This window comes from Balaenoptera musculus, chromosome 9 (assembly GCF_009873245.2).
Source record: "Balaenoptera musculus isolate JJ_BM4_2016_0621 chromosome 9, mBalMus1.pri.v3, whole genome shotgun sequence".
Taxonomy (NCBI): Eukaryota; Metazoa; Chordata; class Mammalia; order Artiodactyla; family Balaenopteridae; genus Balaenoptera; species Balaenoptera musculus.
Window position 1 is genome coordinate 15794732 of NC_045793.1, and position 12223 is coordinate 15806954.

The 12223-nt window shown below is 36.1% G+C and overlaps 1 protein-coding gene across 3 annotated transcripts in view; it reads right to left on the reverse strand.

Moving 5' to 3' along the window:
* Positions 1–4397: 4397 nt before the first annotated feature.
* TRIM24 (tripartite motif containing 24) overlaps positions 4398–12223 on the reverse strand; it is a 93071-nt gene continuing 85245 nt past the window's right edge. For 2 of the 3 annotated variants that reach the window (XM_036863292.1, XM_036863291.1), the window contains exons 16-19: positions 11675–11807; positions 10622–10696; positions 8879–9028; positions 4398–8129 (exon numbers count right to left, since the gene is read on the reverse strand). In XM_036863292.1, the coding sequence (XP_036719187.1) occupies positions 7920–8129; positions 8879–9028; positions 10622–10696; positions 11675–11807 (568 nt within the window). In that variant the 3' untranslated portion in view covers positions 4398–7919. The remainder of the gene's footprint in view (positions 8130–8878; positions 9029–10621; positions 10697–11674; positions 11808–12223) is intronic. The other variant, XM_036863293.1, reaches the window with a different exon arrangement.

Below are 12223 nucleotides of genomic sequence, written 5' to 3' on the forward strand. Positions count from 1 at the left end.
TTAATTTGGTTCTCAAACATCCAATGCTTACCTAAGAATCGAGATCCTCGAGTTTCAAAGAATCGAGCACTCCACCTTCCGGCACATCCGCTTATTTTGTCTAATAATTGTGGTCCTGGAAGGTGTAGACATCTACAAAAATGGCAAATCTCACTAAGATAACCTAGCATTACAATGGCTATCATGGGGAACATTCCAATTAGACATATTGTTTAAGAACCACACTTGAAAGTGTTTCCAAATCAACCAGAATGGGACACCTATTTTAATTGGTATGCATTAGATTCCAAAAGGCTTCAAAATTCCAAAACAACTTCATTGAAAGATTCAACGCAAAAGGCTAATGAAAAATTAAAGAACGAAACAAGACGATAAGACCGACGTAACTCCTAAAACTCCCCTCTATTTTCCTTTACCCAAGTACTCACTGTCTACTAATCCTCGTACCTGAATTGCCTTTCCATTCTGAAGAGACAAGACAAAAAACAAAAATTCATCAAGTTGGTTTTAAAATTGCAGCAGCTCCAAGGCCAGAAACCTAAGATAATAATACTCACCCCCCTCCCCTGAACTTGAATACCCCCGTATCTACTCTCAAAGGAGGGCTCTTATGTGGGCCCCTCCCAGGGTTGATGGGACTCTGAAGGATTCTGATAAACTATCAGTTATTCCCTTAAACAGCCAAGCAGAAACTAAAATTAAAACTAATGGAATACCTTGTCAAATTCTGGTAGATAGCAGAACTTACACTCTTCACTGTAAACTCCACTCTCTGGAGTCTGTAGAATGGGATTCTGGGGAAAGTGGCAGAAGCCAGCCGAAAGTGAGAATTCCTACCAAAGTCAGCTCTTCCTGATCCCTGTAGCTGCTGGTCAAGAGAGAAATTTCACGCTCTTCCTTTTCCAAATTCAGACTCTTGGGAATTTGATTTTGGGAACTCGTTGGTTATTGATCCTTTCTCTCCCAGGGATAGCTATTGCCTTCTTGTCTTGTGTCCTGAGAACTTGGCTTTCTGCCTGCTGGCACATGCAGGTTGTTGGTTCTTATGTACGGAGGCAGCTCAACCATCAGGCCCCAAAATATGGTTGGACAGAAATGTGGGTTGTATCCCATTTGCAGTCTACCAACTGTTGCCAGCTCTCAGAGGAATTGTCCAAGTATTTCATTCTTTTGGCTATCTTTGGGAGTGGCTCTAGATCTTGGGAGGGTAGTATATTTTGGTGTTGTTCAGTACTGCCAGGAATAGTTACTGTTTGTCCAGTCTGAAACTTGATATTTGAAAGAATTTTTTTTTTTAAAGTAACTTTATGGTCAGAAGTTGGCTGAACTAGAAGCTGATATTCAGAGCCAGACAGAAACTTTTTTAGGCTTTCTCCCCTCCCCCACCCCCAAGCTAAAAATAAAACTATGTACCCAGAGGGGAGAAAAAAATATTCCAAACAACTCTAAATCTAGAACATAGGAATCTTTTAATTTTTATCTTAGTTGAAGATCTTCTCCCTGATATAAAGAAGCAAATTGAAGATAAAGTAGATGGTCAAGAGGATGATCAAAAGGTGGTACTAGGCCCATTCTAGGCCCAAGACAAAGCCACTCCTGCTGGGGGTGCCACCTAGGCAAGCCAAAACTTAGTAAGTTTCATGTCCCAGTAAATGCTCTGCTTGACCAGAAACGCTGTATATCGTCAGCCAATCACCAAATACCAAGCAAACTCTGGTCTCTGTACTTACTTCCTTGTTCCTTATTCTTTACCCCATAAAAACTTCCTGCCTTCCACCCCGTTTTGCTGTTCTCTGAACCCCTGCAAATGGAGACTGCCCTCTTCATGAAATGTTAAATAAAGTTTGTTTGGATTACCTAAATTGTCATCTTTAATCATTTTAAATAGTTTGCAGACCTGTCTTAGTCTAGTTATTAGAAAGTCTTAGGCTAAAATATTTTTGATGCAAAGATGTCTAGGCTACACATGTAGGGTTAGCTAAACAACCCATGACAAACTGTAATTCAAAACCCCAAAGCTGACGTTAGCAGCAATTTATAATTAAAACCAAAGGATAGCAGTGACTGAAAACCACAGTCAACCACTGATAAAACTGATGCTTAAGCACCTTCCCAAGGATTTCAGGAACTATCAATACCTGTGGAGGTATCCAGGCTTAAGATACTTTACAATGTTGTCTAGCACTGTCTAGTACCCAGGCTTCCTAGAAGACACTACATTAGTCTACAGCAAATTTTATCAACATAATTTAATTCAAACACTAAATTTCAGAAATCCTTTATAAACTCATATATATTGCTTACCTTAATAGTATCAGGCACTAGTAGAAATGGAAGTCAACAAATTTTCAGTCATTTACTTGTAAGAACTTTTTTGGATTGGTTTCACAGCCCACTAAAAGACAATACTGGTTGACATACAACCCAGCAATCCCACTACTGGGCATATACCCTGAGAAAACCATAATTCAAAAAGAGTCATGTACCACAATGTTCATTGCAGCACTATTTACAATAGCCAGGACATGGAAGCAACCTAAGTGTCCATCGACAGATGAATGGATAAAGAAGATGTGGCACATACATACAATGGAATGTTACTCAGACATTAAAAAGATATGAAATTCAGTTATTTGTAGTGAGGTGGATGGACCTAGAGTCTGTCATACAGAGTGAAGTCAGTCAGAAAAAGAAAAACAAATACCGTATGCTAACACATATATATGGAATAAAAAAAAAAAAGGTTCTGATGAACCTAAGGGCAGAACAGAAATAAAGACACAGACGTAGAGAATGGACTTGAGGACACGGGGAGGGGGAAGGGTAAGCTGGGACGAAGTGAGAGAGTAGCATTGACATACATACAGTACCAAATGTAAAATAGATAGCTAGTGGGAAGCAGCCGCATAGCACAGGGAGATCAGCTCGGTGCTTTGCAACCACCTAGAGGGGTGGGATATGGAGGGTGGGAGGGAGATGCAAGAGGGAGGGGATATAGGGATATATGTATGCATATAGCTGATTCACTTTGTTATACAGCAGAAACTAACACAACATCATAAAGCAATTGTACTCCAATAAAGATGTTAAAAAATAAAAGACAATACTGGTTGAGGTATTAAAAACAGTAACAACTGGAATCTCTATACAAGCATATTTTGCTTTCTGCAGTAGGATAGAGGTGGAATTTGTCTGAATCTATAGTTTTACGTATAGAAGGGAATTTGATTTCTGTAAGTCTCTTCAGAGCACAGTCTATAGTGGCAAAAAGAAAAAAAATCCTCCTGTAAAATGAACGTCAAAACCTTTATTTTGGACTTTTTGTATCTTGGGCTTTCTTAACATACACCCTCATCAGTAAATGCCTTAAACAATCACATTAGAGAACCAGCATCATTGCCAAAGCATGGGACCTGGTGGCTCACTGAGCTTGTTGTCTTTCCTCCTCTTTCCTATTAAGAACGCCCTGATTTTCTTTGGGAAAATGTCACTTCTCAAGTCAGTACATTCCCCTTCCAAGGCTGAGACATTTGTTTAACCCTGGTTGATCCTTATACTCTATCCCCTCCCCTCAATGAGAACTAGGCTTCAGCCACTGTTTTCTGACTGAATTGTCTGGCTCACTTGTCTTGGATTAAAGGCAGTAGAGGACATGGGTAAAGAATTCACATTCACAAGTATGCTCATATATGGCAGACGATATTAAAATAGCCTTTCTTCCACACCACATCTGAAAATGTGGGAAAGATAGAATTTTGCTAAATGTTTAACTTGTAACTTCTAAGGAAGGATTTTTTTTCTAGGACTCAAATTAGGACTATTATTCTAGTTAAAAACACATATAAGAATCAAAGAGAAGGCTTTTCCCACCCCCATCAATGTAAGATCTAGAAAATATTCAAAACGGAGTTTTTAAAATAGTTGTAATATCTGAGAATCAGAACCTTCCAAACTTTATAGGTGAAATTAACATAGGCAAACTTTTAAAGTGACTTGTAAATTCCCCACTTTTTGTGTCCTCCCCTTACCCGCCCCCCCCAAGTCCCGCCTCTTCCAATAGGTTTCAGACAAGTAGAATTTTTCATGGCATCTTTGGTTCTCCTTTCATGGGGGTGGGACTCCTCGACTGAATATATCTATCACCCTCTTCCTTCCTGTTTGCTAAATTAATTTTTTGCTTATTTAAAGCTGGTGAAATCCATGTGTTAGAGTTTTTTAAAAAAGTTTTCCTATTATTTTGTGGACTAGTAGATCATCCCTATATGTATTGATTTTATAGAGGAACATACAAAGGCAGTAATGGAGACCCGAACTAGTTAATATTCTACTGCATGACATACAGTAATTTTTCCATTAAAGATACCTTGTTGTGGTAAAGTATTCACAGTAAAAATTCATCAAAGCTGATTTTTATTAAAATCAAAGCACCAGTTGACTCCCCCAAATTAAAAACAACAACGAAGACTACTGTCTCAGATACCCTTCACAATAAGCGAAACCTTCATGGGCAGAGAAATCTGTGATCTGATTGGCTAGCATTATTCTCACTCAAGAGCATGAGCCACCAACCTGTGAATTTTAGTGAATTCAGACCAGAGATGAAGGGGCAATATAAATAAAAAGACACGAACTCTTAACTTACACGAGGTTATACAATACTTTAAAAAATATGTGCATGGTTATTTAAAATGAGGGCCTCTATTTCAATAATTGGATGGTTGAACTCATGGTTATGTCCATAATTTTAATGGTCAATCAGATCACTCAATTTCTCTCATTCATAACAGATACAGATAAACAGAAAATAAATACATCTTCTATTTAAACCTAAAAACCTTTTGCTTCAGTGCAGTCACCTACTGTTGGGATTCACATTCATTTGTAGATCAGGCCTCAACAAAAGGAGGAGTTCCTCCTTTCATTGTCTAAGGAGTCTCTCCACGGAACCCCAATTTAAAAGTTTAAACACTGTAACAGCATAGAAAATTGAAATGCAAATTCATAAATGGAGCAATCGGCTATATACTCACCCTTTTGACTGTGGAGTGAAACTTTTTGAAAGCATTCCTAAGTTGTATTACATCTACACTACTGTGTAGTAGTAAAATGTGGAGCCTATTCTTTAGCTTGGAAAAGAAAGCAAAGCTACCAAGGAAAGAGGACATTTTCCTCTCAGGACCTTCCAATTTCCTACGCTTCCATTCAGAAAAGATAAGCAGGGCCTGTTAATTCAAAGGACAAAATAACTGCATTGCCAGGTGCTGATGTACAATAGTATTTTGAATTTAATATGGTATACATTATCCATTTATACTTCTACCAAAGCCATGTTAAGTCACTAACTGTGTACTGGGTTTCCTTTTTGCTGGAAAGATCAGATGCTTGGCACCTGGGAAAGCTTTCGATGAGTTTCCCAGGATTGAGTATATTCTAGCTGCCACATGGCCTGCTCATCATGTGATCCCATTCAGCATTGGGGGTCTTGCAGATATGACATGAGGCTATTGGTTCTAAATCCAGAGGGTAATCTCCTGGAGTTTTCGATCAGAGGTAAACACTGGAGTTTTTTAAGTTTAGGTCAAGGTTGCTTGAGTGGCACTGACCTTTTGAAAGGAATTCTCTCCAAATGGGCATGAGGTATAGTTAGGCTCATCTTATAGCTTACTACTATTATAATTTAAGGACTACTTTGCTGGGATCCACCTGGACACACAGGCACCTGTTAATAAGGTCGTAGGACTTTAATTTTAAGACCATTAAGAAAATGTTATTTGGAGAAACACTTTTAGTATATATTATGTATGATTACAGGAAAGATGGTTTTCAAGTGCCTTTCATTCCGCAAAAAAATGATAAAGGTGAAAGAAAAATATTGTTTGAAAAGATTAATATGGCACTGAATAATAACAGTGAAAGTTTTGGGTACATTAGTAGAAATTCTGGCTCAGATGCATTTACAAAATTATAATTTTTCTCTCTTAAGTGCTACTTCCCTTTGTGATCATCCTCAAAATTTACCTGTGGTGCCCTGCTTTAACTCAGGAGACAAGTATCGAAGAAAAAACTATCATAAGAATAGTATTCTAAGATAAAAACAATAAACTTATTAGGAAAAGCTCCACGGCTGCTGTGCTAAAAATGCTGGAGCAAAAGAAGACAATTGGTGGTATATGCACTATTATCAAAATTTGTTCAAGTCTTTGGAGAACAAATGTCAAACACATGTTCAAAACAATACAACAACAACAACAACTACCCTGAAACACATATTTGGAAAAGTGATTAAGACTTTTTAACCTTTAGTACATAACTGACATACTATGGACTAAACCTAAGTCTACACAGAAAGTGAGATGCTCTTGCCAGTAAGTTCTTTTCTCATTTTATCTTTAGCAGTATCTGAAACCCAATGACTTAGCCACAGGATATTTTCAAATTGTCCATCTTAAGAACTAATGCCATGTGGATACAAGCAAATCCTCTAGGTTTAATTCATGGGAGATGACACTATCCAAAGGTAAAATTCTTTCAAGTCAGCTATATTTTTATTCTATCAGCCTAGAGAGGAAAATTTCCTCAGCCAATTAATGTTTTATAAATAAAGGTTTACTTTGGCAAACTAAAAAAGTTCACATATAAATATACTGTCAAATGTTAGGTTAGCAAATGGCACAATAATTTTCTTCTATCTTAACCTAGTTTCCTTCTCTGATACTGAACAACAAGTAAAAGGAATAAATGAAAGTCAGTAAACTAGCTAGGTCTGACCCATTAAGAATATGTTTGCCCTCAGAAGGTAGGTCTTTTGTATCTCTATCAGGAGAATGAAAATGAAGTCCAGAATTAAGTCAGATGAAAGATTCAGTTTGAGGTTCTGACTCTGAAGAATGGGAAATAGATGCTTCAGAAAAAATTGTAAATTTCACTCTAATTTCCTCCAGTTGCCTGCTCCCAAATTCCAAAACACATTTCATTCCAATTTATGAAGACAGATGAAAACCACAAAAACTGGTCCCTTTCAGGGGAATTTATATTTAATGCCCAATAGGGTATACGCTGAAGAATCCTTACATCAAATACGGCACACACTGCTGTATTGCATATTCTGGATAGCTCCACTAAAAGCCATACTGCAAACAATGAGTCTTGTTATAAAAGGATCACCTGCACAGTTAAAAAGCAAACAACAAACCACACATAGACACACAGCAAAACCAAACGAGTACACTTACTTCCTCAGTGGAAGGTAGGTTTAGAAATGTACGAAAAATGGGCTTGAAAACCTGCTATACCAAACACACCTCTATAGACAAGAAAAAAACAAAAACAAAAATCAAACATCTGTTTTCCTTTTTCTTTAATACAATTGCCATCTTACATGATATACTATTAGGTGCCTTCTTAATAGCATCTAATCTACTTTTTCGTTGCACCAGGGGGCATCCTAGGATAGAACTCTTATTACCACTCATACTCATTGGAGTACTGCTCTTATGTACAGTACACCTAACTCATGGTTGGTCCATAGTTAATGAGTAGTGGTATTTTCTAAAAATGGATTAACGCACGCATCCAAACCACATTAAATTTTCAACTTAGAGTTCATACAAAGTCTATTTCCTTTCTATAGTTGCTATCACTCCAGACTGCAGTTTGAAACCCAATAAGTGGGGAGAATGTCTTTTTATTCTGTTGTTGATGCTTCTTTCTTTCTTCCTTTCTCCTTCCTTCCTCCCTCTTTTTCTTTCTTTCTTAATAAGAAGGTTAAAAGAAATGGGTTATTAAGGAAATCAGAGTCTAGTAAACATTGAAAACTTAAAGTGGTCACAAGCTCTTCTTGGTAATGATGTTAAATTACTGACAAAATGTTTTTTGAAAACAAAAAAAATCTAAAAACCAGCACACGCCAGTGGTGTTGCTTATTTAAGCAACTGGCGTTCCTCTATGCTTTTGAGGCGTTTCTTCCGGGGCTGTACAAAGTCATCATCTGAGTCATCACTAAATTTATTATCTTCTGATTCATTCCTGAATTCTACTTTAGGAAACCGTTTTTCTGGATAAAGGTTCTTCAGAAGTTCTTCAAAATAGCTTTCAAGTTTTATACCAGCATTGGCTACTTCTGAATCAGGCTGTTGAATAAAAATAAAAATATGAATTAAAAAGAATTTTTAGATAGTCAATAAAGTCGTGGATTTCTCACATTTTTGTTCCCTTCTAACTGAAGATTATGAATATCAGTGGATTGTTTGGGAAACAATGTTTATGTATAGCTTTGATATAAAGTAAACAAAAGTCTGGGGCTAGACAAAATCTAGAGAAGATCAGAGAAGAAGTAAATAAAAGGCTTTGACTCATCTGGATTACCAAAGAGATATCACAGAGATGCCATAACCAGAGAATCATCTAACAGGTATTTTTAGAACAAATTAAATGAAACGTGGAACTCTGGAATGAGTAGCCAATACAAAGGACAAACTATCAACAAAAGGCTGTAAGTCTAAAAGATGTTTAGATAAACTAACAGATGATAAAGTTTTTGAGAAAATTCTTAATTAGGAACTATCTAAACCACATTCTTAATATTTTAATATCAACATCACAAAGACTAAAGTCTGGTGAAGTGCCATATTTCAAGAAATAAAGGTGCTTCTGGGTTAGATAAAAATATTTTCTAAATTGTTTTCAAGTTGTTACCATATAATAAATCTTTGAATATACATGTGGATAAAGTCTTCCTAATTACTCTTTCATTCCCTGACAGACTCGAACTTTTGGTTATTTATGCTACCACAGATAGATATCTTGATCTCCTCATTTGTTGGTAAGGTGTTTGGTTTAACATTACTTTCACACTGCTATTATTTTTTTTTCTTCTCACCTCATTGAATTCAGCACAGTTTTGAAAGATCAATCTAAAATCAGCTACAAAATCTTCAGGCTTTGTATACATGGAATAATCTTCTTGTAGTCTTTTCTTGATGGTTGACAAGTCCATTGGATTTTTAATTATTTTGTAATAATCAGGCACCTTTCAAAAGATATGAGATGCTATAATAAATAAATTCTCCCTGGTGCTATATAAATTCTATAAGAAGTAGTATAAAATTAGGATTGTTCTCATTGCTTTTCTCTGTTCTATTTTGTCATTGATAAGGAAATCTATTCAGCAAAATTTACAAGTGCCTAAATGCTGTGACACTTTACAAGTGTCACTTTTATCAAAAATCTTCACCAGTTATTTTTAATGAAAAAAACTTACCACATTTTCCCTCTTACTATTCTCCTTCATTATTAAACAAAAAGCAATCACTAGAAAAAGTATTACTTCTAGTAAGACTTGACATGTTTTTGCTGCATGTGTTATAGCAAGTGGGCTTTGAATCTGGGTTTGAACCCCAGCTCTGCTACTCACTAGCATTCTCCTGGTAAGTTACTGGGTTCAGTCATTTCACTGAATGTGTTTCTTCATATTTCAGATAGAAATAATTCTACCAATCTCATAAGATTTTGTAAAGACTAAATGAGATGATATACATTAAGAAAAAGGGGGCTATTTTTCTGCTGCTGTTATTAATGCCAAATGTAACTATAAGCCAACATCATAAAAAGTGCCAAATTCTAGGTTAACTTTTTAAATGAATAAAGTTTTTACTGGCATATTTTTGCCCTGGCTCTTTTGGGTACAAAGGGCCCTTCCCCCTAAAAACTATTTACAGTGGATCCTTGAACTGTGCAGGTACACTTATACACGAATTTTCTTCACTAAATTCATACTATATTACTAAAGGATCCGTGGTTGGTTGAATCTGTAGATACAGAGGGCTGACTGTAAAGTTATATGCAGACTTTCAGCTGTGCAGAGAGTCGGTGCCCCTAACCTCTGCCTTGTTCTAAGAGTCAACTGTATTCCTTTTTCCTATCTCAACTTCTCAAAACTTGTTTTCAGGACAGAAGTTCACTGTTTATCAGCTCAATGTATTTGCTAAGCTAGTTTTCTTTTCTAATGTTGCATTAAATTTTCTAAATTTATTGAACTGTTCAACAAATCTATTAGCTTTTTAAAGGAATTTCAGACATCAGAGAAGAACACATTTTGAGTAGCAGGCCATTTCCGGCACTCTAAAATTATACACTGAAGTCACATCAAATTTTAAATATGAAGCTTTTTGAAGTCAATGGTAAACACACACAAACATCCACCTCTTCCTCTACTGTTAAAGTCTACTTATTACTTGAAGTTTGGACCTATAAATCAAAATGTGTACAGAGATTTGGAGAGGTCTTTATCTCAAATGGCAAGTTTTTTTCCCAACAGCTTTAGGATATATACCTAAGACTCCTGAGAGAGAAACAATTGATAGAAATCATCCCAGAGAATAGTAGGTAAAATACATGAGATGAGAAGAAAGAATATATCAGAAAAGAAGTTTTGGGCCAGTTTGTTAACCTTAAAATGTGCTTAAGATTAAAGCATGCAGTATGTATTAATAAGCTTTAAGATTTGGATTAATGTAAGAAACTTACTATTGAAAAATGGTACAGAAACTAGATTGTCATAAATCAAGTTTCAGAAAAATCATCCCACTGTACAAAAAAAGCACAAAATAACATCCATACTTACAGTTAGAGGAACTGGGTCTTGAAAAGCCAGGCTCATTTCATGGCAATAAAGAAATAAAAGTAGGCGTTCACACTTCTAAGCAATAAATAAATAAATAAAATGAAAATATAATGAAATAATGAAGTCACAGCTAATTTTTAGCAACAACGTTACAGGTCTCAAAGTATCAGAATAAAAGTGAAAACCAGATGAATACAAGAAAAATACTGATACTTGGAGCTTTGCTGTCCATTTCAATCATTTACTACAGTGTACTGTTTGACATTTTGGGGCATATGTCATATATGAGAGCAGTCGTTATAATTACAGGAACAAAAGCAGTATCACTAGAAACCTATCTGAAGTTCTTTAAAAATATATTTCCACTTCTCTCTCCAATTTGTGTACTGAATTATTAATAGTACACAAGTTAATAGAAGAACATCCATATGTTGAGATCCAGAGGTGGAGCCCCTTCCATGGTGCGTTGGGTCCTAAGGACCCCTTTCTGAATGCAGGTGGTTCCATCATGTACTCTGCTACTTCTCCGCTTACAAGTTTACCCCAATAAACACTGTGTAGCAGTGGCAGTGCATGTTTCAGCTCTCTCTTGCACGACAACTTTCATACTGATTGTTCTACTTAATAATTTAGCAAAGGAGCTTCTTTAGTGATAAAGAAGTGTTGACTTAGTAGCTTTAAATGTTAATTACAGTTAAATATATTAGCTAGCTTTGAGGTATAAATCTAGTACCATCTGGTGAAAGAATGTAATTATTTCCAGGAAGAGTAAACAGAAAAACCCATCTCTTTGGTGCCAATTCTTAACAAATTCTGAGGAAGAAAACATATCTGAATCAAACCTGAAAGGTAGACTAAATTTAAAAGTCCAGACCACATAAATAATCTGCCATTATTTAAGACTGTTATATTTTTGTGGAAAAAGAGTACTAAAGAAAAAAGAAGTCAGTATAAAATGTAACTGAATATACACTTCTTTGATGAAGGCACATTTGCATTACAGTAATGCATCTAACCAAAACAACTGTTTAACAGTCTAGGTTGGAAACTTACCCTTTTATCTATTGGCGTTAGTTTGATAAGGCCTTCAGTTTTCTTTTTTTCTGAGTTGTGAACGGGAGCATCACAATCATATTCAACCTCTGGTTTAGATAAGTCTCGGCAGAAAGTGCAAATCCACTCTCCACTGTTGGGGAATAAAGTATCTGGCTGAGTTCCTAACTCATCATTGCTCTCTTCACCACCTCCCTTTCCCACCTCCCTCCATGCCATCTATTATGCAGAATTACTTATTTGGCATCAGTGTTAATCACTGAGGATTTAGCATACATCTGCTATGTACGTGTGCACCATGCTGAGTGAGCTTGCAAGCAGAAATAGAGTTCACAGGCCTAAGTGGTAAATGTTAGCGTAGTTAAGGAGGCATGAAATACATACACAAAATAAACAAAAAAATAAACACACACATTAATCTATGGTTGATGTGAGGCACAACTGACCTTTCCCCCCAAATGATTTAAGAAAAAGAAGCACTCTTGGTACTGTTCTTATAACTTTAAGTTTGAAATTATAAATATTTAAAAGTACAGCCTTGGAAGGGAC